Below are 27757 nucleotides of genomic sequence, written 5' to 3'. Positions count from 1 at the left end.
TTTGTCCATTTTTGCTTTAATAATAGGAAAAACAGTATGTCTGGAGGAATGAGAGTATTTACATTATTAGCATATATGAACATATTGTATTAAACATACCTTTAAAGTCTTGATCATAGTTGGATCAGTTGACCTAACATAGAAACTCTTCAAGTAAGGTTCAAACATGCCCTACAAAAGTAAAATAAATGAAGTTAGTAGTTACATTGAAGCTTAAAAAAGTAAAAAAATTGAATTTGTATATTCAGGAAACCAAACCTTGCGTTGGATTGACATTGTTGCTATATTCTGGAGAACAATATACTGCACCTCCCTATAGAAGTCAACAACAGATAATTAATATACATCTCTCACCACTCTATTAATATAATTTACAGCAAAAAGCATTGGATATCAAAGGTAATGATTATGCTTGCGCTTACAAGCCTGGAAACTAATAACAGGATTTAAGCTTAGATTTTGTTTTATGCACGATGTCACAAATGAGAACAAGAGGTAGGTTAGAGCAGCGGCCCCCAACCTTTTTAAGGCTGGGGACCTCTTGCCGGGGTGGAGGGAGAGTGACAGCTCCGCACATGCACGTTATCAGGTCATGAAAGTAATGTGGCAGGCCTTCTACCACATACGGCAAACCAAGCTACTAGCACCCTACTTGGCCCCAGAATACCTAACCACAGTGATCCATGCAATGGTCACCTCTAGACTGGATTTCTGCAACTCGCTCTATGCAGGCCTACTCTTATCCTTGATCCGGAAACTACAATTGGTTCAGAATGCCGCGGCCAGGATCCTCACAAATACAACACTGTGCCTGAGAGACCGCCTCCCTGTCTATATGCATCAAAGAGCCTTACTCTCTACCACCTCCACCTGGCTGCGGATCCCTGGCCCTAGAGAAGCATGTCGGACCTTAACAAGGACCAGAGCCTTCTCGGTCCTGGCTCCTACCTGACGGAAAGAGCTCCCTAAAGAGATCAGGGCCCTGCCCGAACTCCTAGAATTCCGCAGGCCTTGCAAAAGGGATATCCTCCACCAGGCATTCAACTGAGGTTAATTCAACCTATAAATATCCAGCGGTCCCCCTCAAATCACACCTTCCATAACTTGAACGTTTCTGACCTCCCATAGTCTGTTAAACTTGTTCTATTGAAATTGTTCAATGAGTTAATTATGGTAACCTGTTAAACTTGTATATACTGTTGGAATTGTTATTGATATACTGTTGTTACTGTTATTAATGTATAACATTCTATATATCCCACAATTTCCCATGTAAACCGCCCTGGGCCATATGGGAGGGCTATATAAAATCTAAGAAAATAAATAAAATAAATAAACATCTTGCTTCATCCAGGAAAGCTTGAAGTTGGCCAACCACCAATCATTCAGTTACCTTGCTCAAGAATTATACAGTTGAGATTGTTTGGTAATTACTGAGATCTCCTGGGTTACATTTCTTTAGAAGTGGATACATAGCAGCCTGTTTCAAATCTGTGGTGATCACATACCACCACCACCCTGTCTCAAAGGGGCTTTAACTATCAAACCCAGTCAGCCAGACCCTTTAAGTAAACAGGATCATACCAGAAGGTCATACAAGAAGGTGATTGGTTCAAACTTCCAAGGATCCTGTACAAAACCTCAAAATCAATAAATTGAAAAGGATCCCAAACAATTGGATAAGTTTGCACCCTGACACCATCTAACCCTGTTATTGCTAATATAGTCCGAATCAGAGCAATGTGAGAGATTTTATCTGCAAACTGCTGAGCACAATATACACCGAGACCGATGGAATGGTCTAACTTCTCCTGCATGCTAGATCCCAGCAAGCCTCTGACCACCTATTTTTGTAAGAAAATTACATTTACTATATAATAAATATTCAGACCAACTGAAAAGAGTGAAGTACTTCACATTTTCACTAAAGTTCATAAAACTGAGCTCACTAAAATTCTATTAATACTTCTCAAATAAATATGGATTGCATTGATTTATGTGCAAATATCCAATTGCTTGTGAAATGGAAGTCAATCCTGCTTTGTCATTTTTAAGTTTGCATCCTTCTGAAGACAGCTGGGCACATTTAACATTTCATAATAGTATAACATCTACTATTGGGAGGGATTTGTTAACTGGTGTCACACCTAATTTACCTGTTACTGCGAAGTAAACGTACTAATGATTTAGCAACAATACCAGCCTCAGATATGGGCGCCACGTGCCAATAAAGTTGAGCAACTGCCATCACCACCTGGAAAAAAATAAGTAATTCACTTTCACTGCTGATAGTGAGAATGCCATACCTTCAAATATTGACCTTCATGTCACAGCCCTTGAAGCAAGCAAAGGCATGTAAAATAAATGTGGATAGTTTTTTCCCAGATAAGAAAAATCATAAAAGGTTAAGTTCAAATTCTGCCCACCAAAATATAGACCAGAACCTAAATCAACAGGGCCATGTTTATAAATTTCTTTTATAAAGGTTTAACTCAATTTGTAAAAATTCAGCATTATTTAATTCTAAGGCAGTGAAAGAAAGCTTAGACAAAGACAAAAGTAATACAGATAGAATACATCAGGAAAAATTACCCACGATGTTAAGAAGCTTATTCATTACAAAGATGGGGAAAACACTCACTATAAAAAATAGCAATCAAATGGAGTTTCAGGTAATCAATATAGTAGTATCTAAAAATGTATATGTTGATTTAGAAAATGTATATGCCACCTCTCCAGAGAAATGCTCTGTGGATGAACAGACAATGGCATTTACTCATTCCTAAAATCAAGGGGATTCATTTTCAAGCCTAAAAAGAGTATTCTATATATTTCTCTATATAAAACTACTATATATTTCTCTAATCTTGTGACATGAGGCAGAAAGTTTCCCGCTACTTAATTTTTCTACAAAATCATTTTTCATTTTGAGATTCATTGCTTCATAAAAATTAAAACAATAAATGGATGTCATTGCTGATTCAATATTTGCAAGGTTGGCAGCTTCAAAGTTATAATTAACATTTTACTCTCAAGGATGTGTGTGAGACCCAAACTGCAGATAGGGTAATCCAGTTAAAATAGTATAATTATCAGGTGTAATAACCAAAATTTAAAAATCAAACTATGAATTAGCCTGTTCAGTCGTGCAGATCACATCAAAACCAAAGCTAAAACTCTTATTTATGTCTCCTTTCACAAGATGGAAGGAATACAGGAATCATTCTGATAGGTGAACACTCATGCCCATGGCAGAGCTCTTTAGGTATGCTAAAATTAATGTCAACAGTTTACAGGGCTATTGGTTTTTCCTTTAAAAAAATATGTGGGACATATATGCTGTAGTGTTACATTTTTTATTATTCCAATTAAAATAGTTTTCTATAGAAAGTTTTTAATTTGACTATCTATGTAATCAACATTTGATTTTTTTCATTATCAAATATATAGACTTTTAAAATTTGTTTATGAATACAAAATAAAATTTATTAAATTAGATCATGCTGTAGTTATAGCTCTAGATAATCTTTTCGAAAGTTTTCCAGAAAGTTTTCCTATTGTTCATTTTCTGAAAATCTATATCATTTTCTCTGCCACCATAGAGAAAAACACTACTGTAAGTGAATTATATTAAGGTATGTGTATGTTTGCAAGGTGAACAAACCGGTCAGTCCTAGAGGAGATCAGCCCTGCCTGCTCCTTAGAAGGCCAGATCCTGAAGATGAAACTCAAATACTTTGGCCACCTCATGAGAAGGAAGGACTCCCTGGAGAAGAGCCTAATGCTGGGAGCGATCGAGGGCAAAAGAAGAAGGGGACGACAGAGAATGAGGTGGCTGGATGGAGTCACTGAAGCAGTAGGTGCAAACTTAAATGGACTCCGGGGAATGGTAGAGGAAGGAAGGCCTGGAGGATCATTGTCCATGGGGTCGCGATGGGTCGGACATGACTTCACTCCTAACAACAACATGTGTATGTTAAGAAAATTTAGCATTTAAATGGGCTCCCAAGGAAAAATAACTACATTTAGACAAATGGTGAAATTTCACCTTAAGAACAACTGGGTACTGAGGATGCTAACTTAGATACCTATTCTTTTCAAATAATAAAATTAGTTATATTCAGTTCAATAGCTAAACTTGCACAAAATATATTTTTAAAAGGTGTTACGGAGGATATTTATCATACAGCAGCATTTCGGCTTTGCAGTAAAGGCTTTGTATTTCGAATCAGTAATCTATGGTCCGGGTCCATGGAATAGGAATTGTTCACTTTCTGATTTTTCTTGTGCTGCTCATCATCGGATTCATAGAAGTTCTTTTCACTATATTCTTCATGAACACCACCCTGTAAGGAAGAAACAATAAAGTGGGGGAAATCCACACATATACATGACACTTGCTTTTTTCTTTTCAGGTCATAACAAATTCTATGGGGCTACTGGACTCAAACCTACTTAAGTTATACCATCTTCTGAATTTCTTCTAATATATTTTAAATTCAAATTGTGGGTCAGATTTTTCAAACGGTTCTTGACAATCCAAAGACAACCATCTATTTCTTTCTTAGAGACTAAATATAAGATTGACTGGCTGCTTTGGCCTCTAATTCAGCTGGCAAAGCAAAAAACCTAACGAGTGTGTCAGTGTGCTCATACAATAGTAGTACAATAAATCAAACTCAGGACACGCAGTAATGGTACAACAATATAGGCTAGATATCAGGAAAAATTTTTTCAGTCAGAGTAGTTCAGCAGTGGAATAGGCTGCCTAAGGAGGTGGTGAGCTCCCCCTCGCTGGCAGTCTTCAAGCAAAGGTTGGATACACACTTTTCTTGGATGCTTTAGGATGCTTAGGGCTGATCCTGCGTTGAGCAGGGGGTTGGACTAGATGGCCTGTATGGCCCCTTCCAACTCTATGATTCTATGATTCTAAACTCAAAACTCAACTAGTCACAACAGTTAAATCAGTGTAAAACTTTACAGATCAGTGTGGTATCTACACTACAAAGCCTACTCCCACTAACAAGTCTACTCTTTCAATTATCCTTCAAGATGATCTTAATACTCAGTCTCAGAACAAAAAAATTAGGAAAAACTATTGACAGTATACATCTGATTCTTCAGACTAAATTCAAATTTTTAATTTCAGACTCTGCAATGGCAGATGAATCTGTTCATTCCCAATGATGGGGAAATCAATCAATCTATCACATTTTTATACCACCCTCCCTTGCATCTTAAGGCAGTTGACAGCATAGGGCAGTGTAATTTCATTATAACATGCAATATAGTACTCCAAAAATAATCCTGTTTATTGTAGTAACATTATTAAACAGGGTTAGTCAAACTGCGGCCCTCCAGATGTCCATGGACTACAATATATTCGCTGGCAGGGGATCATGAGAATTGTAGTTCATGGACATGTGGAGGGCCGCAGTTTGACTACCCCTGATTTAAACCATTAACCATTTATTGGGTAACTATTGCTTAACCCCTCCCCCAAACCTCCTTGTAATGCTTCAGGTTTCGGGGGGAAGAAAGCTCAAGTGTGTTACCTAGTCATGAGCCTCAAATCATAGGACTCTGAAGCCTCTTCAGGTACTTATAAGATTCTGAAGATTTTCATCCCAACTAAACTCAGCCACCACCTCACTTATGTAATAAGTGAGCAGAATTTATTTTGGTGCTCAGAAAGGGAGAAAGTTATATACTGTGAAGTTTTCAGTTTTAATACGCAGAGGGGGAAACGCAACAAAATACATACGATATATCACAGATATACACAAATTTGTTTATAATATGAGAAATAAGAGTGATACTGAATGATCTAAAATGGTAGTACAGGCATGATTCAAAAGCAAGCATACCAAAATATTCAGTTAGGGTCCCCTTTAATCCAAACCTAGAGAGCTAAATTAACATATGAAATTAAATTAGCATTTGAAGTAAAACACAGCCTGTGAAGTAGAGGAGATTTTTTCTGGGCAGCTTGCCTTCAGCAATACCTGTAGTTAATAAACCAGAGACTGACTCATTCAACCAATCGGGGAGGGCAGGCTATGAAAGTAAAGTTCTTCTTATTATTTAGTTCCCAGTAGGCTGTGGAGGTTTGGTCTAAACCAGTGGTCCGCAACCTTTTTTAGGCTGCGGACCAGTGGGGGGGGGGCGATCCAGCGGCCACGCATGCGCAAACGCATATGCGTGGCAGGTCCGCGCATGTGCGTCTGCACCATGTGTGGCCGCAAACGCACATGTGTGGCACTTTCACGCATGCACGAAACTGCTGCACCTGCGCGTTTGTGGCTGTGCATGGCGCAAACGCACATGTGCGGACCTGCTGCACCTGCGCGTTTGCGCCAGCGGCCGCACTTCCCTCTCCCCCCCCCCCGGCAAAAAGAAGCTTGCTGGGCCCCAAGCTAATCGGGCGCTTTGGCGGCCGATTTGCTTGCGGCCTGGGAAGTTTCTCACTGTGGAGGGGGCGGGGGGGGGGGGGAGCCGCGGCCCGGTGGTTGAGGACCACTGGTCTAAACTATTTATTAAGGCTTCTATGAGCAGGCCTTGCTCCAATGCTGAAGGTCTCAGTGCCTGAAACAAAGGAATAAACTGGAAAGATTAGCAGTGGGGTGAGTTCAGTAGCAGGGTAAAGAAACCAGGGTCTCTCTGTGTACCTAAAAGAGTAAGGCATACTTTCTACAAACTGGTCTACATAAATAGGGGTTTTTAAGTGGATTTTTTAAACAGCAATTATAAAGGTAATTGGTGCCTATCCAGCGTATGGCAGTATGACTATCTGCCAGTTGGACAGAAGTAATGGATGTGCACTCTGGGCAAGGAGCTCCTGTTCTTAGGGAATGAGTGCACACTAGAGGGCATGGCAGCTGACCTGGTGAAACAGAGTCAGTTAGGCATGTGAATAAGACTCTCAGGGTCTTGTGTCTCATTCCAAGAATAGCAGCCACACCTTTATCAGAGAGCAGGACAGTCAAGTGGAAACATGGCACTGAAGAGAGAACATGTTCCCTCAGAAGGGACCCTATCCTTACATACCAAAGATTCATTCCTTGTTGGAGGGGGGAACTCTTGGTAGTTGGTGATTGGACCCTTAAGCGTGTAGACAGATAGGTTGCAGACCCATGTATTGACTGCAAGGTGACTTGCCTGCCAGGTTCGAAGGTAGCAGATGTTATGTGTCGATTAGATAGCTCGTAGATAGTGCTGGGGAGAAGCTGGTGGTTATGCTACATGTTGGCATGAATGATGGGGGAAATGTAGTTGTGTGATCCTAAAGAAAAATTTGGGCATTTCAATGTGTAGTTGAGATGGTGGTGTAGGGAGGAAGGGTTTAATTTTGTTAGGCACTCAGATACTTTTTGGAACATGTAGGACCTGTACAAAGAAACAGCCTCCACTTGTCCCAAAAAAGAATCAGACGATGCTTCAAATCAAAAAGGGGGCAGAAGAGTTTTTAAACTGAATCCTGGGTCACGATGACATTAGATTAAATGTCTCTGGTTCCATATAGCTTATCTCAAAAAGATAAAGGGATTACTGACTGTTTCTCTTCTAGAGAAAAAGGGGTTAGGACAGGCCACTAAGAGGATTAGGACGTCATTTGGGGGGGGGGAATACACAGATTTTATTGGCTAAAATCAAAACAAAATTCTACAACATCAAGTGAACATCAGGGTTAAGGAAGTTCGATGTAAATAAAATTCCGCTCACATATGCTATGGAGATGAAAAATCGATTTTAACTATTGGACGCAACAAAGAAGATGCCTGATGAACTATGGCAAGAATTTCAATCAACTTTTGTTGAAACAGCAGAACTTTGTTGAAATGTACGCACAAGAAGCCAGAAAAAATATCAAAATGGCTCTCAACTGAAACTATAAGGATAGCTGAATGTGGAAAAGCAGCAAAAGCTGAAGGCAAAAGGGAAGAAGCAAGAAAATTAAATGCAATTTTTCAAAAGGCAGCAAGAATAAACGGTGAAGCTTACTGGAATCAGAAATGCAAACAGAAGATTACAAAAAGGGGCACACAGGAAAAACTTTCACACAAGGAAAGAGGTTTCAAATGCCATTTGCTGCTAAAAAAAAGCATTATCAAAGATAAACAAGGGAAGGAACTGACTGACAAAGACAGCATCAAGAATAGGTGGCGGAATACACATAAGAACTGTACGCATGCAGTACGGAAGTTCACTCTCTTCAAAATGAAAAACGGACACTGAACTTGAACCTGCCATTCTTCAGGAAGTTAAACGAGCCTTAAGTCAATTGCCAAACACCAAGGGCCCAGGCATTGACATCATACCAGTGAAACTGCTGAGATGTGTACCAATCAAAACCATTACAGCTTTGTGCCAGAAAATCTGAGAAACTAATTACTTGCCAGAGAAGTGGAAATGATCTGTGTTCATCCCACTACTAAAAAATGAGTGACTCAAAAAACTCTTCCAATTACCATACAATAGCCCTCACTTCTCATGTTAGTACAATCCTGCTTAAAATCATATAACAATGCATAGCAACAACCATTGAAAGAGGATTGCCAGATGTTCAAGCTGACTTTCAATGGGGGCGTGGCACACAGCAAACCTGTGCTAGATCTTGGAAAAGTTACGGGAATATCAGAAGGATGTCTACATACTTTATGGGCCACAAGAAAGCTTTTGATTCTGTGGATCACAACAAATTGTAGTAAGTCCTCCAAGATTTGGGGGTGCTAGTGCATTTGATTAAACTGATGAAGTCAAACTACACAAAACAAGAATCCATTGTACGTGCACCATTTGGTGACACTGACTGGTTCAAAATAGAGAGTGTGCCACGGTTGTATTCTTTCCCCCTTCCTGTGTAATTTGTATGCTGAGATCATTATGAGAGAGATTAAACTCAAAGAATCAAACATTGAAATTAAGATTGGAGGAAAGAATATAAATATTCTTCTACATGCTGATGACACTACCCTCCTATAAGAAACTAAGGAAGGCCTAGAACAGCTGATTACAAAGGTCAAGGAAGGAAGAAATTTGGCCTTTTCTTAAACATGGAAAAGACAAAAATAATGACCACTGCAAAAAAACAGATATGTCACAATAACAAATGATGGTGAAGAGATCGAATGCGTTCAAGAATTCATTTTTCTTGGAATATGAATATGACTCTTCATTCTTTCATAAGAATGAACATAATTAGACTCGTATAAGAATTAACAAATACACTGAAAGCAGCTGCTGTTTCCCCAACCTCATCCCTTTATTGGTATGTCTCTACCTGTTGAGACACACAAAATAATTCAGAAGTTAAATTACTAATCTCCAGAGAACAGCACATTTAACTTGGGTGGAAAAAAAAACACTGCTGCTTGGAAAAGAAGGTAAATTTAGAAAATAAAAATGCAAATACGCATTTTAACATTCTTGAATGTATTAATCTGAAAGGTTTAATTTCCATTTTCCTGCATCAGCTTTATTTATAAAATGTTGTGCCCTATAAATATGCTGTTATTTTCTATAGTCAAGCACCCCCTTAACAAATCTTCTCATTAATATGTAAATTTAAAGTCAATCGGTCTTCTCCCTGACAGCACCATGAATTCCTAGTGCACTGTATAATCGGTTTTGACTTGGCAACCACTATTTATCAAAGATGTCAGTTAGAAAAATTATGGAAAATGCACTGCAATTGATATGACTGCAATATATTTTGTCAACACTTAATTGTTCCTCAAATCATACATTTACATATAAAGAGTCTAAATACTGATCTATAATCATGCAAATAAACTAAATTAAAAATCTGTTCTACTACACAAGAAGTCTTGTTATGTGTTTATTTAAGAACCTATTGAAAAAAGCATGGAGACCCAATATCAAAAAGGTTTCCCTTCTGCTATTTTAGCAATTAAATTAGCAAGAAACCAATTTGGAATCTGAACTTTCTGGCCCTGTGCAGACGTAACACTGCCAATCTCTTTATCATGGTTAAGCAAGTGGGAGCAGGCCACAGAATTGCATATCTCCTCCATCTGCATCATTGAATATGGAGTTACAATACATCTCTATACATCTACCCTAGCAAAGTGTTCAAACCAATGGCACACTCCAAATCTTAAAACCACAATTAAGAAATTTTCATTAGATTTATTTATTATATATTTGTATCCTGCCTTCCACAAAGGCTCATGGTGGTTTACATAAAACAGGAAACACTACAGATGACTCAGTAATAGTAATAATAATAATACAGTGGAAACAGCAGACAATACAGCAGAACAGTAGAGAGAACATTAAATCAACTATCGAATACCCTGTGGGTTGGACAAATCAGTAGTGGTTTCCACAGGAGGAAGGCTTGGGGGGGCCAATGGGAAGTGATTGGTTCAGGTCAGTCTCAACTAAAGCAGAGGAGCTCCCTTTTGCAGGCCCTGCAGAACTGTTCATTCTGTTAGGGCCCTGATCTCCTCTGGGAGCTCATTCCACCAGGTGGGGGCCAGGATGGAAAAAGCTCTGGCCCTGGTTGAGGTCAAACAAACTTATTTGGGGCCAGGGATCACCAGGTAGCTGGAGGCAGTGAAGCATAAGGCAGAAAGGCGATCCTTCAGATACACTGGGCCCAATCTGTGTATGGCCTTAAAGGTGATAACCAGAACCATAAATCTGATCTGGAATTCAACTGGAAGCCAGCACAGCTGCTGGAGGATGAGCCAAATGTGGGACCTCCATAGTGTTGCTGTGAGGACCCTGGCTGCTACATTCTGGGCCAGCTGTAGTTTCGGGATCAAGGTTAAGGGCAGACTTGCATAGAGCGAGTTGCAGATGTCAAGTCTAAAGGTGATCATTTTGTGGATCACTGTGACTAGTTGTTCCAGGGCCAAGTAGGGTGATAGTAGTTTGGCTTGGCGAAGGTGGTAAAATGCCAGACATGCTACTGTCATTATCAGAGCCTTAATTGAGAGGGGGCATCGAGAATCACACCCAAGTTCCTAGCAGAGTGGCCCACTGATAGCTGCACTTCATCCAGTTTGGGTAGGTTGGCTTCCTCACTTGGACCCCTTCCTGCCAAGCACAGGACCTCCATCTTTGAAGGGTTGAGTTTCAGATGACTCTGCTTGAGCCACCTTGTCAGTGCTTCCAGGCAGCTGGTTAATGTTTCTGGGGGAGAATCAGGGTGGCTGTCCATCAGGAGGAAGAGCTGGGTGTCATCAGCATATTTGTGACAGCCCAGCCCAAACCTCCACACCAGTTGTGCAAGATGTACATAAAGATATTAAATAGAAATGGAGAGAGAACTGCTCCCTGCGGGACTCCACATGCCAGCTGATGACGGCTTGATGAACTCTCTCCTATTTCTACCCTCTGTCTGCGATTTCAGAGTAAGAAAATCAGCCACTGAAGGGCAGTCCCTCTAATACTGGCATTGGCAAGGCAGTGAGCTAAAAGCTCATGGTCAACTTTATCAAATGCTGCTGAGAGGTCTAATAACACAAGCAGCGGTGACCCTCACCGGTCCAACTGGCACTGGAGTCAGAGCAACTAGCGTTGTCTCTACCCCAAGGCCAGCCCGGAAACCTGACTGGGATGGGTCTAAGACTGAAGCTTTTTCCAAGTATGCTGACAGTTGGTCCGCAGCAGCCCTCTCAAGCATCTTCCCCAGAAATACTAAGTGCAAGACGGGATGATAATTGATGGGCTGTTGCAGGTCCAGAGATGTTTTTTTGAGCAGCGGGTGAACCACTGCCTCTTTTAGCTCCTCCAGGAATTCTCCTGTTGAGACAGAGGTGTACTGTGTCTCTACCATAAAGCTTTTAAGTGCAATTAACTATGTTTCCTATTCCTAAAGGGTAATCTCTACCATTAATAAGAGAAGAAACTAAAAGCATGGCCACACATGGAATAAAATGATACAGAACCAAGCAAAGTTTAACTGAAAGCTAAGAACAAATGAGCCTCTTGGGGCGCAGAGTGGTAAGGCAACAGAAATGTTGTCTGAACACTCTGCCCATGAGGTTGGGAGTTCAATCCCAGCAGCCGGCTCAAGGTCGACTCAGCCTTCCATCCTTCCGAGGTCGGTAAAATGAGTACCCAGCTTGCTGGGGGCTAAACAGTAATGACTGGGGAAAGCACTGGCAAACCACCCCGTATTGAGTCTGCCATGAAAACGCTGGAGGGTGTCACCCCAAGGGTCAGACATGACTCAGTGCTTGCACAGGGGATACCTTTACCTTTAAGAACAAATTAAACACTTTGGCTTAAATCCACTAAAATCCAGTTTAATTTGTGGAGGATACACAGGGATAAAATATGGATTTGTCTCACATTACAAGTTTTCCAAAGCTGCGAAAAATATGTAAGAAATACTGGAGCAGGTACCATTCATGTTCTTCAACTGAAGCTTTTACAAAAGCAAAAGAGAAAGGTTGTACTGAGGGTTTTCATACATAACATGGTTAAGAAATACAAGCATTCTCTTGTATCAGAAGATCAACAACTGTATAGAGTCAAAAAAGCCTCCTATAGTACAGCCTGATAGAAATTATCATGTGACATGCTAAAGTTTCTCTCAGTCTAACTCATTCACAAGGTTGTTGAGAAACCAAAAGAGAGCTTTGTACATCATCTGAAGTTTACTGGAGAAGGGCAAGATTTAAAAATATAATATAAAGCAATATCAAAACATGTCATGGTGGGGTCTGAATTAACATTTCTGAAAAACATCATAACAAGAGAAGCATTATGCAAGTAGTATGATCTTTGTGAAAGATTTATTGAACTAACAGATTTTCCAAATTCTTGATATCACCAGTGGGTTGTTGTAGGCAGTCAGTAATTCACTTTGACAATATATTGCTACTCCCAGAGCCACATTCAGTCCCAGAACCTATACAGACAAAGACACAGGTGGATTCCATCTTTGATCAAACAAGAGAATCATCACAGGAATTAAGAGTGATAAAATACATTTCATGATGAGACAGCAAGTCTCTGTGAGAAATTGTCACACCATTCATCAAGGGCTCATATTACAACTCGATGGGAATCTCCCCAAACACAAGCCAAACTGATTTACAAGCGCTTAAGCAACAATAATAATTACACATACCATACACTGTTAGACTTTCCGAGTGGGATCCAAGAGAAACGAGTTCAAATCCCCACTCTACAACAGATGCTCAGTGGGTGATTTTTTTACCACTTACTGTATCTCAGTGTAGCATACCTCACGTGGTAATTATTGTAAAGGTAAAATACAGAAGAAAAAGTTATAAATACAAATATCTAAATAAAAGTAATGTCCTTCACTATACAGACCAGCCTGGTAAACTAATCAGGTATTTAATCAGCAGTTTAATGTCATCTCAAGCCCCACTGGTATCCCTGTCAGAATAACTCACGTAACTAGAAAGCCTTGCTCTTGCAACCTGAAAAATGACACACATGTGGTGTATACATGGATCCCCTTGTAACCTGGCATTTTTAGAATCAGTTCAGCTTCATAGAGTCGGAAGGGGCCATAGTGGCCATCTAATCCAACCATTGCTCTATGCAGGATCAGTCTAAAGCATCCTTGATAAGTAGCTGTCCAGCCACTGCTTAAAGACCAGGCAGCCGATTTCACTGCTGAATTACTCTGTGAAATTTTTTTTCCTGGTATGTAGTCAATGCAGTTCTACATGTAGTTTAAAGCCATTACTCCAGATCCCACCCTTTGCTGCCAACAGGAATTGCTCCCTGCCCTCTTTTTATTGGAGGACTCTAGAACTGCACCCACTACTCCAGGTGTGGCCGGACCTATGCAGTATAAAGTGGGACTACGGCATCTTGCAATTTTGATGTGATACCTCTGTTGACACAGCTCAACACTGCATTTGACTTCTATTTTATTTAAGAAGCTTGAATTGTACACCGTCCTGACCTGCTAACTTGCTTTTTAATTTCCCATTCGCTGTTTCACTTTTTACGCAATAAAAACAAGCACAAATAATTCACTTAGACCGTTTACGCACTGGAAACTTCACTGCCCCAGCTCCCGTGCAGGAGTACAAATTGGGGGTAGATGAGGTGAACCAGGCCAAATGTTCCCCCATGAGGGTACAGGAAGAGATGGAGCAACCTGCTATGACTAAAACTCCAGCCTGCAGCCCAGCATGAAACCTCCAGTGCGTAAATGGTCTTAGCGTCTCTTCAATCTCCTAGAAAAAGGTCACAGCTCATCCATGTGCCTCAATGTCAGATCATTTAAAGTAGCGATCCCCAACCTGTGGGCCGTGGACCACATGTGGTCCGTCGACTAATTGGAGGTGGGCCGTGAAGGACGCCTTCTCTCCCCCCCCCCGGCCCTTTACTTCATCCCTCCCGGCCCTTTACAACACACTTTGGGTGTCATTGTCTCCCATCACTCCCAGATGGGACTATCTCGTTGCAGAGAAACAAGCTCAGGGTTCCCATTGATTTGCCATTGTCATGAGTTAAAATTTCCATGAAAATAAAATGTTCCTTATGTTCATTGTTGTGGCGTGTCTGGATCTTATTTTGAAGGGATGTTGAAACATTACCATAGCGATCAGAGAGCATTAGGGCAGTGGTTGAGAGTAGAGGAGTAAACTACCCCCCCCTCCCGGGCCTCAGTAAAATTGTCAAGCGTTGAGTGGTCCCTGGTGATAAAAAGGTTGGGGACCACTGATTTAAAGCATACATCCAAATTTCTCCAGAGAATGCCCCCTCCTGACTGCACACTGCTTGTCTCAACATGATGAACTGGTTGATATGCTTTGATGTCACAGTGACCTGGGTAAGCCCTTTTTATTAGAACAAACCAAACTGAAACCACCGCAGGGAAAGTTCTCACCAGAACTTTTTTTAGTTTGTATGTTTTATAAAATATAAAAAGATAGATGGGTAAGAAGCAGATTTTTCAAGCCATTATGCTATAATCTGATTTTACAGGTAAGGGGGGGGAGAGGGGACAACCACAATTTTTCTGTTCAGGTTTATTGGACCTGAAAAAAGTTTGGATACCAATACTGGCATTAGTATTTCAGAAATCCCAATTTTTTTGCTGCAGGAAAACTGGCCCCAGGATCTGGCTGGGAACTCTCAGCTCATGCTACCCCAGTCAAACCTGGGCTGGGGCAGGAAGCTATCAACCCACACCGCCTCAGCAGCTCAGTTTGAACCAAGATGAGTTGGAGGAGTGGGAACTTTTCTCTTTTCCTTGTCACATCGCTGTGGGTGATTTTGGCTTAGCTACTCTGATGTCACAGAAGTATGGGCAGAAAAGGCTGCCTGAACACTAATGGGGACTTGAAAGAACCTAAAATGGAATTGCTTAATTAGAACTAGACCTCATAAATGTAATTCCTAGGATCAAATTAAGCAGTTCCAAAGTTCCCTATGCACTTGGAACAACTGCAGCACAGAATATTAATAATGTCTTGAAAAGCCAGTTTGATTTGTCTGTATTTGGCTATGTCATCCAGCTTTTAATGCATTTGTTATAGCACTAGCTATATGAATATTTTTCCCATCATAGTGCTACTTAGGAAGAGATCACATGAAGAGTTTGCACTTATTCTCACCACAGAATAACGTCACCACAGGGAAACCTGAATTTATTTTTTTTTTAATTATACTCCATCTTTCCAATTTCTGCTCAAAACAGCTAAAGCTGATATCTTCCCAGTTCTTTCATTTCTTCTCAGAAGAGGGCTGAAGCCAATTCCTGATTCCACCCATCCACCTATTACTCATTCAGAATTCTAGAACCGAAGGCACCATATATTTTAAATTATACTGTAGGGTCTCTTCATATTTTGTTTACTTCTGATGTTAGACGTAACTCAGCATGATGGATAATGTGGCTGATTTTTTTTTACTTCCATACTACTCTGAGTGTTTAAAGAACTGGTATCTCTATTATTGAGCTGGTGTGACAAAAACCTGATGAAGCTACTGTATAATTTTGCTTGATTTTGTTTTGGAGTATCATATTTACAGAGACCAAGTATTCAAAATGAAATATCCATTTAACAGAGTGCACTCTAATCATCATATATCACAAAAAAACAGATAATACAATACGTTTAAAAGCAAGGCTTTTAACCTTCAGGTACAAAAAGTTATTTATTTTACATACACTAGCTAATAACCTTTCAATTTGTTTGTGTGTGTGTATGTGTGTTTGTGTGTGCATTGAAGAAGAGTGATCACCGCGATATCTTTTTCTACTCTTATGCCCCATTTCCTTATAGAATCATAGAGTTGGAAGGGGCCATACAGGCCATCCAGTCCAACCCCCTGCTCAACACAGGATCAGCCCAAAGCATCCTAAAGCATCCAAAAAAAGTGTGTATCCAACCTTTGCTTGAAGACTGCCAGTGAGGGGGAACTCACCACCTCCTTAGACAGCCTATTCCACTGCTGAACTACTCTGACTGTGAAATTTTTTTCCCTGATATCTAACCTATATCATTGTACTTGTAGTTTAAACCCATTACTGCGTGTCCTCTCCTCTGCAGCCAACAGAAACAGCATCCTGCCCTCCTCCAAGTGACAACCTTTCAAATACTTAAAGAGGGCTATCATGTCCCCTCTCAACCTCCTTTTCTCCAGGCTGAACATTCCCAAGTCCCTCAACCTATCTTCATAGGGCTTGATCCCTTGGCCCCAGATCATCCTCGTCGCTCTCCTCTGTACCCTTTCAATTTTATCTACATCCTTCTTGAAGTGAGGCCTCCAGAACTGCACACAGTACTCCAGGTGTGGTCTGACCAGTGCCGTATACAATGGGACTATGACATCTTGTGATTTTGATGTGATGCCCCTGTTGATACAGCCCAAAATGGCATTTGCCTTTTTTACTGCTGCATCATACTACCTACCCACAAGTACCCCAAGGTCTCGTTCCTACAGCTCTTTCCTCCACTTCTTTTCCTTACTTTTTAGGTCCAAATGCTAGCCAATACATGGAACTGCTTTCAGACATTCAGTAAGCAATTCACCATCTTGTCTAATCAGAGAAGTTAAGCAAATATAGACAAGTGGGAGGCCAGGGTTGGGCCTGATTCGTGCCAGTCATTTAAAGCACCCTTCAGAGACTCTCTCCAGGCAAAATGCTTTGCACTATCTAAAGAGTCATGAAAGGTAACTGCATCAAGTTTTTTTTTTTTGGGGGGGGGTAGGGGAGCTATTTCTTTCAGTGAGCAGTAATGATGTCAGCAAAAGCTTGCTTTCACATATTACAAGCATCTATAATCCCATGCAATTGTAATGTATTCAAGAAGTAAAAATTATTAAACATTAAAAATAATATCCTGTGGGTTTTTTGAAAGGAAAATAGCTTACCTCTTTCCAAGGACTCACAAACTGAGTACGTGCATATCGAGTCAGCATATGGATAATGACAACTTGTCCCCATTCCTCCACATCAATCAGCAGATTACACAGTTTCCGATAGTTCTTATGAATCAAATCTATTCTGTCTGGGCAGACTTCCTCAAATGCCATCACAACACTTCCTGCCACGAGCTAAGAAACAATAATTAAAATACAGAAGAATCAACAAAGGTATGTCCAGTCAAAATGAGACACTCTGAAATGGAAATATTATGACTACTTCACGAGACAGAGAGAAATGTAGCTGTTGTAAACTTGGTTCCCACGTTACACTTAGGCACATATGGGACATTCAGTCCCATTTGTCAGTTTGTATAGACAGTTTCTAGATAAAAGTCTCCAAGTAGGGTTGGGCGCTTTGGCGCCTGAAGTGGCTGGTCTCTCCCGGCACAGCTCGTGTACACAGCAAGGGGGGAGGGGAGGCGCAGGCGTCAGTGCGCCGGTGGGCTCACACATGCAGCATATGTGCGCCTACCGGCGGACTGACGCTCGCACCTCCTCTTCCCTACCCTGCGGCATGGCGCTCGCTGTACCAGGCGAGACAGGCCGCTTCGGGCGCCAATGCACCTAACCCTATCTCCAAGTGAGCCCAGTCCTTTCACTAGAATACAGTTGTAGTCACTCCTAGACTGACAATATGTTAAGTCCTGTGAAAGAATGCATCCATAAAGCCACCATCTCCAGCATTGGGGGGGGGGGAGGGACATGGAATAGCCATAAGTAAAGTGTGCAGAGAATGATAAAAAGTGACAGAACAGGAAAATATGATGCTTATCACTAGTGGTCATTACAAACAACGAATATGTGCTTTTTGATGTTTTCTAGTACTATCATAAAGCATTTTTGACAATACAGCAAACCATTCTTTAAAGGTACACAAAAAATAAGACTTCAGAAATGCTAAGTATCAAGTTTAAGACCAGGCCTAGATTTTTATTTGGTGAAGAGATAGAAGATTTCTTCTGCTAGCTTTTCAGTCACCCAATTTGTGACCTGATTCAGTAAAAGGTCAAGGATTTATTGTATCAACATGTCAGTATATATCACTTTTCAAACTCAATTTAAAAGGAACTAATATTTTATTCAGCATGGTTCTTGCTGCAGCTGAAGAATCTCAATAGTTAATACAATGGTTTCAGTATGAATATGTTAAAAACTGTATTATTTTAATTACTATACTGTTGATAATTTTTATTTTTGTTTAATAAATGTATATATCTATCCGTATGAACACAGACATACACCATGTAGATTCCTTTAGCCTAACAAAATTTATTGGGTTGCCTCCTCATTACAACCAAATGACAGACTTTTTACTAACTTAATGTTAATATCTAGATTTGTCTACTATTCCCTGGTTAACAATACATACCTTGGCTACAACTAAAAAGTATTCTGTCATAATTCTTCATTTTTTCTTTAAAATGTCAATTTATCTAATTCTTAACATGACCCCATCTGCTTGGGGCCATGAACACAGAAAACAGGGTTGTGCTAACCTGTAGCTGTTGTTCATTGTGTGTGGTCTTCTGAGCAGGCACACATGGAACCTGCATTTTTGCAGACCTGCTGTGGAAAGCACTCCTAAGAGTGCTCACCCTTTTCTTCATAGAGGTTGACTTTCCCACACAAACTCACATGATGTGGGAAGGGTTAGCACACTCCCCTCAGTTCTCCTCCCAAGCCACAAGGGTAAAATAAGCAGCAATCAAGCATTAACAGCCTGCAGCAGAGAAGGAGGGAGGGATGTGTGCCTCCACAAAGGACCACTTGACAAACAATAGTTACAGGTAAGTGCAAGCATGTGTTTATCTTTGTGACCTCTGTGCAGTCCCACATGGGAGACTAGCAAGATTACTCACTGTGGAGGAGGGTGTGGCTACTCTACAGAAGACGGATTGCAGTACCACTTTCCCTCTCTATCGGTATCAATATCTACTGAATAATGGCAGATGGGGTGGACCAAGTTGCCATGTTGCAAGGGTTCTCCAGAGGTAACCCAGATGTGAAGACAATGGAAGAGGCCTGGGCCTTAGTGGAATGTGTTGAGAGCTTTACAGGACAATGCACCTTGGTTATAGAGTATGCCATTTTGATAGCAAACACACTCCATTGTGAGAAAGCAGCTCTGCCTTTTCTCTGGCCACTAAAGCATATAAAAAGGTTCCTATCTTGCCTGAACTCTTTAACCATATCCAAATATAAAATTACAACCCCACATACATCTAAGGTGTGCATTAACCTTTGACCCTCAAAAGCTGGATTAGGAAAAAGGGTGGTAGGGTTACCTTCTGTCCTAGTTGAAACCTACAGAAAACCTTCACTCCACCATAATGAAACTTTAGAAGCGGTGGGTCACATGATAATGCAGCAATTTCCTCCACTCTCCTAGCCAATGTGATGGCTACTAAAATGCTATATTATATAAAACCATACAAAGATCAGACAAAGTCAAGGATTCAAATGGTTTATAGACTAACTCTGATAAGATTAAAGATAGACTCCATTGAGAAGCAGGCACATACCCTAATGCTACAAATTCTTAAGGTCTTTCAAAAACTCTGTCAGAAAAATTCATAAAACCCAGAATTGGGTCATAAGGTGATATGACCAAGAGATGTACTATTATACTATGTACTATTTGCCAACCCTCACTCGTTTAGCTTTTTCTGATACCTATGTCATGAATAGGACAAATGACTGCACATGCTGGACAACAATGCCATTTGCATACAAGTCTTTCTAGTTGATGGTTTCCTTGAAGCTAGAAGACTCTTGGGAACCCTATCCAGCCCTTCTCCTGAGTCTAAATCAGCCAAACCTCAGGTGTGGCTGCTGGAGGCTGGGATGGAGACCCCCCCCCCCCAACATGGAGTACCCCCCTACACACACACCCCACACTTATAGGAAGTCTGGCTCTGCCAGGAAGGGAATAAAATGGATGTTTGCTAGTTTTAGTAACAACGGGAAAACATGGCTACCAAAATGCAATGTGTTCCCTCTGCTAGAATCTTGCCAAGTACTAAGCCCATAAGTCCCAATGGAAGGAATGCAAAAAAGAGGCATCCTGTCTAGTAGTACATAAAAACATCTCCCAAAGAATTTGTGCCTGTCTCTGCTCTGGAACAAAACTAGCCACACTTGGAATTTATGCTTGTAGCAAAAAGATCCCCTGCTAGTGTTCCCCATAGGTCAAAAATAGTGCAAATATCAGTCCTGAATACACCATTTGTGTGTATGATCTGTTTAGTGCCTCTGCTGTAGTGTTGTCGGTTGCTACCATCACCAATTTGCCCTTTAATAGATCTACAATAGAATTAAGGGAATATTTAATAGTTCTAAACTCTATAAGAATAGTATGGAACATAATTTCGGTCAATAACTAAGTCTCTTGAACATTATAAGTCAGACAGTGGGCACACTAGCCTTAATAAGGAAACTTCAGTAAATAGCAGAACATCATGCCAATATCTATCATAGTGGAAAAGACCACCAACCCACTGATCTGTGGATAGGCCTTGAAATAGTGAGGTCCATTCCGCACGACTTCAATGTTGGAAAAGGCTTCCAAATTGTAAATGCTACTAATTTGCAGTTATGCACGACGTCGCACACAATCTGCCACACTCCTGAAACAGTCCCGCAAAAAATGATTCATTGTAGCGCTTAAAGGGAAATCCAGAAAAGTGGATTCACCCTCCGAAATGCGCTACACTCTTGCAAACAATCTGCAACAGTAGCGAAAAAGACCTGGGCGTTCCCATTGTTGTGTTTCCAGCCAAGTCCCTCCCCCTGGCTCTCTCCTCCAAACTTCCGGCGAAGCGTTCACCATTTATTTTCTCTCGGAACGAGCAGAAAGCAACGAACCAGCGAGCCTTCATTCACCCAGCGAGGCTTCTCCGGCTACAGTCCCTCCACAGAGCTGCTTTAAAGCTCCCCTAAGTCACCAAGCACAACACAGCCCTGTTTGCAAGTTCCCTTTATTTTCGGCCTAAAATCGCGCCTGTGAATGGGGGGGGGGTTTTCTTTTAACTCGGGGGAGCGTGGTAACGATGAATTGCCAGCTCACACGCCAGCTGCCAGCTAGATAGTCTCTACGTTAGGAGGAATCAAGGCATATTCGTTGCAACGTGTGTTTTTCTTTTTTTTAAAAAAACCTGTTCTTAAAGGGAAAGGGGCTTTTCGGGAGCATGATAACGACTGCCCATTGGCTGTTCGTTTGATTGTCCGCCAGGGGCGGGACAAAGCACAGAAAAAATCGCTTCCTTTCTAGCGATTTTTGGCGAGACCGGAAACCTGTGGGAAACGATTGAAATGCTACTGGATTCCACTACAAAGGCAGGTATGCGTAACTCACGATTGCACTATTAAAAATAGTGTTTCCGCTATCAGGAACCAATTGGCAACATTGATCCTTGTGCGGAATGGGCCCGAGATATAGCCACTGAGGATCACATAGGCTCAGAATTTTCCTAATGAATCAGTTTTGTTAACAACTGTGTGAGTGGTATTACAGCAGTGGTGGATGTCATGTGGCCTACGAACTTCTGCACCTAATGTGCAGAATGGACTTTTTCACTGGCCTCATGATCTTAAGCAACTCTATCACCCAACAGTCATTCTCAAGATACAGTCAAGGTGTGCTCCAGCAAATTCTCTCTTACATGGGGTCAACACAAATTTCTCATAGTTCATGATAAAACTTAGGTCAGTCAATGATCTAGTTTCATTCTCCAGAGAAGACTGAAACTGCGTTTAGGAGTCTGCTATTAGCAACCAATCATCAAAGTATGGTTAACTAAATGACCTAGGTGGGAAATGACCACAGCCACACACTCTGTAAACACACTAGAGCTAAAGAAAGACCAAACGATAAACCTCTGTGTTCATATTGTATACCATAACAGAATCATACAAAATTCGTACAAGTGGGATAGATGCTCATGTAAAAATAAGCATCTTTGAGGTTGAATTTGGCAAACCATACACCTTCATCCAACAGGAGTAAGATCTCATACAAGGAAGGCATTCTATACCTTTTGCATTTAATACATTTATTCAAAGATCTAAGATCCAAAATTGATCTCTTTCTCCCCTTTCTTTTGCTAATCGCAAAGTACTTAGAGTAAAAACCCTTAGAGAATAAATTTTGCCCCAAGGAGGAGTTAAATTATAAATAAATAAATAAAAGATGGCATCCTTCTTGAGAAGCAACTCTACCTCACCCTGTCGGCAAGGTCTCTGAGTCCTGTAATAGAGCTGTGGAGTGTTTCATGAGAGTGATCAAACTCCAAGTTGTATCTGGACCGGAAACAATAGATTCCCAAACATGAGAACACACAACCTATTATGAAAACATTTCAAATAAACTAGTCATTCCTCCCTCTCCCAGCAGACCTAGACTGCTGGTCTCTGCCAGATTGATTAGCTGACTTATTCCTTCTTCCCCCTTGCCTCCTATTAGGAGGGTATTGTTACCCTGATAATGGCGAGAAGGTCTGGGACCTCTGTTCTGGAAATGACCTGGACTTTTGGTAGTGGTAAGATGGCTTTTGCAATACCTCTGTTTAGGCTGACACAACGTAGAACCCAAGATTTCCAGGATTAGAAATCTAGAGATGAGGAAACTATATTTCCTCATCTTCTCCAAGACCTCATCTGTCTGCTGACTAAAAAATCCTTACCTTCAAAAGGGAGTTCCTCCGGGCTAGCCCTAGTATCATGCGGGATGGTGGAAGCACGTAACCAGGAATACCGTCTGATGACTACACCTGTCACCATGGACCTACTGTGACTGCATTCTAGCATACAGCATTTAACTGCTGCTTTCCCAGCTTGTTTTCCTCAGTAATGACTGCTTAACTAAAGGTGATTTTCTTCAGAAAGGGATTCAATAAAGAAGACAATCTTATCCCAGAGTATCATCTGATAGTGCTTCGTCACAGTTTGGTGGTTGACTACTTTCAGACCTATTGCTCCCGATGAATATACTTTCTTCCCAAACATGTTCATCCTTCTCCCATCTCTATCTAATCTTTCTTTCCCTTTGCAGGAAGAATGGCTGAAAGAGTTGGTTTGGGATGCCTAAACAAATAGCTGTATTCCTTCTCCCTCATCTTATACAAATTTTCCAACTTTTTCAATGACACAGGTATAAGAAGTTGGAGATCTCCTAATTTTCATAGCAACTTCACTCATATCCTTAATAAGCAGTAAGACTACAGGTCCCAAGAAACGGGTGTAAAACACACCCATAATCCGACCTAGTTTCAGTTGACAAATAATTGATCTTTAAGGCATTAGCCATTTTAAAGAATTGTCCTGAGTAGAGCCAAAGATCTTTTGGAAAACAAGACTCTGTACAATCTTTCACTATATCACGGCATTGAAGATGGGCAGATATCAGGAGCTTGGTCATGATCCAGCTGCTCCAATCCAACGACATCATCATTGGAACCCAGGCAGCTGAGGCATGATGAGTCCCAGGACTCCTCCCATCATGCTTCGACCTCGATGGTAAGATCTTTTGCACTTCTCCATTTCTGCCTCTAAGACTGTGATCTCCTGTGCCTTGACACTGATGGAGTCTTTGGTGCCAACACCTAAATGTCAACTTTGAATGATGTTGAGCCCAGGCAGTCAGTAGCAATCCTCACCTATGGTGAAGCTTGGTGATGAGACTCTCCTAGCAACCAAAGATAATCTCTCTACTCCAGCCCTTTCCTCTAAGTCACAGAGACTGATGACATCACAGTGAATCATAGAATTGGAAGGGACCTAATCCAATCCCCTGCACTGTGCAGGACACTCACAACCCTATAGCTCATCCACTATCACCTGCCACCCCCTTGAACCTTCACAGAATCAGCCTCTCTGTCAGACCACTATCCAGCCTCTGTTTTAAAATTTCCAAAGATGAAGAACCCACCACCTCCCAAGGAAGCCTGTTCCACTGAAAAACCGTTCTGACTGTCAGGAACTTCTTCTGGATGTTTAGATAGAATTTCTTTTAAATTAATTTCATCCCATTGGTTCTGGTCTTTCCCTCCGCGGCAAGAGAGAACAACTCTGCTCCATCCTCTATATGGCAGCCTTTTAAATACTTGAAGAAAGTTATCAGATCCCCTCTCAGTCACCTCCTTTCCAGGCTAAACAGACCAAGCTTCCCCAACCTTTCCTCATATGTCTTGGTCTCCAAACCCCTCACCATCTTTGTTGCTCTCCTCTGGACATGCTCCAGTTTGTCTACATCCCTCTTCAACTGGGGTGCCCAAAACTGAACAAAGTACTCCAAGTGAGGCCAAACCAGAGCAGAGTAAAGCGGTACCATCACCTCCCGTGATCTGGACACAATACTCCATTTGATACAGCCCCAAATCCTATTTGCCTTTTTAGCCACCAAGTCACACTGTTGTGGTATAGAATTGTCTACCAGCACCTTTGTCTTGTCATGAGAGATGAGTTCCTTGAACTTCATCCACTTGAGTTTATAGGCCTTCATCTCCATGTACAACTGAGTAAATTATCAGTCATTTACCACAGAAGGCAAAATAAGGCTACTATACATAGAAAAGTTGGAGTCCAGAGACACCTTTAAGACCAACGTTTTTTCCTAGGTATAAGCTTCAGATATCTCAAAAAGTCCGTGCACACAAAAGCTTAGACCCTGAATAAAACTTTTTTTTGGTTTTAAAAGTGCCATTAGACTCAAACATTGTTCTGATGGTTCAGACTGATACAGTTACGCATTTGAATCTACTATGCATAGTGACATTTTTATGAACCACATAAAATTACTTCAAACTAAATTTCCCACTAAAAGTACCCTATAATATCACTATTTGTAAAGAGCTTTCAGAACTCTTAAAATAATACCTTAAAAGGTACACCAAGAACAGTATCATCCTGTGTGTGTGCATGTGCATGTGTGGAAGGGGGAAGGAGCTCACCTAACATCCCCTGTATTTGTGACTGAAGTGCGATTTGAACAAGAAATCCCATTTTATTGGCAACTATGGTTTACTGGGTTCACTGTATTTTGCTTTGACAGGGCAAGGAAATATTCACCTTTCCTCATGATACCTGACACAAAGATCATCTTTCAGAACTATTGCAGACTGGCACATTTATCACAGACAGCATTCAAGAACAAGTTCCAAATTCCTCACTATTTTAAACCTTTAGATTATTATTATTTAGCTATATTGAAGTCCGTGTCTGCAGGGCCTATTTCTTTAAGCATTCTACACTAAATACAAATCTAGGGGAAATACTGCATCTAATAGCCTGTCAGCTATCACTTACAAATATGCAATTACCACTTGTCTTTGTGTGCTACCTATTATCTTTTCCGTTAACTGTTTCAATTAAAATTTGTTTTGTTTTAAGCCACATGCTAAACAAAACAACTACTAAGATAAGCCTTCTATAAGAAGCATCTGATATGTATGCAGTTAAGCATGCAAGTGAAGCAGCTTTCTGGCAGCAAATTAATGTCACATTCTAGCAGAGCACTGGGGATCTGCATTTCAACCTCTAAAATTTCCCCAATGATTTAAAGTAAGCAATTAAATAGAAATACAATTTATTGAAATGGCACTTTTGGAAAAATATTAAATACAATGATATTCATATGTTAGAGTTTTTCCCTATTTTTTTGGTTGACATCTGGTTTATTAGTATGCACCCACCATTACAATTGAAAGAAAACTGCTCAGAATATAGTGTTGCTATTATGCTAAATAAGTTTCAAGTCCTGTGGGGATTTTATAAATTACCAATAACTATAAACGTGACGTTGCATTTATTGTCTCCAGCCCTGCTATGTACTGGTACCTGCTGGTCTCAGCATGTATACATCTCATTCTATAAAGAAAGAATTGATTATTTGTAAAGGACTAAAGAAAATGCATTATACTTACATTTATTTTCTATCACATCACTTGTGTTAAAAAAAACACCTTGCTTTCATTGCTGACGTTTATACTAGCACTCTTTCTACAACTGCAGCCAACATTCTCTATCTTAGTTGTTCTCTACCTTAGTTAACAGCCATTAATCATGCCATCAGAGCACACAAGAAAACAAGAAGTTAAGATAAAAATATTTAATTTAAATGGCAACAAACATTAAATGTCAACACCAGAAAAATGGTTTGTTTACTACTACTTTTTAAAAATAGCAGTATCTTCATGAAGAAATAGAGGTCCCTAAAACAATGAATTGTTAATCATTTAGTAAAGAGCTGCTGTCCAGGAAAGGTTAAGGAGATGAGTGATAATTGTTATTGCTCATTTGAAGATAATCCATTCAGTTTATTATTATTATTATTATTATTATTATTATTATTATTATTATTATTATTATATTTCTAGCCCGCCGCTCCCGAGGCTCGCGGCGGGTAACAACATGTAAAACCCCCATAAAACCCCTAATACATAAAACACCTAAAACAATCCCCAACCCACCCGACTCACCCTACCTGATGGTGGTAGAACTATCCAAAAAACCAGGGGTCACTGCTGATGTAGAAGGTAACACATTATCTTAAAACCTGAGATTCTGCTAAGAATCTGACAAGTTTGACTTTAAATGAAAATTAAGCAGCAATTAAGCAGCAATTAGACAAAAGCCAGCCCTTCCAATACTGCTGAAGAAAACAATATGATGTGGTTCCTCATACATTCTTGACACTGGAATAGTAGGCAATAGCAAAAGCATCAGAGAGGCAAAATTAAATTCTTAATTTCAGTAGAGGAGTGGACATTTTTGAAGAGTTTTGATTTGTTAGTTTTTATACAAGGTGCTTATTTTCCTCTTTAAAATCTGCAATTTATTTAGGCAAAAGCAGAGATGCCCTTACTAGCTCATTTAATCACATAACAGGACTTCAGTCTCTGGAGTATTTTTGCTAATCATAAAATGAAGAAACACTGAATTCTGGACAGTTTTTCTTATTCAGTAGAAATTCTGATTATATAAAATAATCATTCGCAAAGAAAAATTATCTAGGATTTCACATTTTCCCAAAGATGTAGAGAGAAAATTCCCCAATAACTTTGATTATGGCAGCATCCTACTCCCTGTCTACATATTTTAGGAACAGTTGATAATCTTAGTTTGTTAAATATTCATATTCAATAATCCATAAAAAAACACGAAGAAGTGAACAAAATGATCCAATCACAATTGGAGGGAGAAAACTGTTTATGACAGTCAGGTGAAAGTTAAATAGTAGCTTTTTTGTGCAAGAAAAAATAAATCATTCCGATAAAACTAGCAATAAGCTCATCAAATTCAAATACAGCTTTCTATTTATGTATTTTTTATATTAAAGCAATAAACATGGTTCATTTGT

General features: G+C 40.3%; 1 protein-coding gene across 3 annotated transcripts in view; it reads right to left on the bottom strand.

Moving 5' to 3' along the window:
• AP3B1 (adaptor related protein complex 3 subunit beta 1) overlaps nt 1-27757 on the bottom strand; it is a 184065-nt gene that overhangs the window by 116398 nt on the left and 39910 nt on the right. For all 3 annotated transcript variants that reach the window (XM_077347332.1, XM_077347333.1, XM_077347331.1), the window contains exons 7-11: nt 17350-17532; nt 4188-4346; nt 2157-2254; nt 259-313; nt 100-171 (exon numbers count right to left, since the gene is read on the bottom strand). In XM_077347332.1, the coding sequence (XP_077203447.1) occupies nt 100-171; nt 259-313; nt 2157-2254; nt 4188-4346; nt 17350-17532 (567 nt within the window). The remainder of the gene's footprint in view (nt 1-99; nt 172-258; nt 314-2156; nt 2255-4187; nt 4347-17349; nt 17533-27757) is intronic.

Source organism: Paroedura picta, chromosome 7, assembly GCF_049243985.1.
Source record: "Paroedura picta isolate Pp20150507F chromosome 7, Ppicta_v3.0, whole genome shotgun sequence".
NCBI classification, from domain to species: domain Eukaryota; kingdom Metazoa; phylum Chordata; class Lepidosauria; order Squamata; family Gekkonidae; genus Paroedura; species Paroedura picta.
The sequence above is the reverse complement of the archived record's forward strand: the minus strand, read 5'-3'. Positions and strand labels throughout refer to the sequence as shown.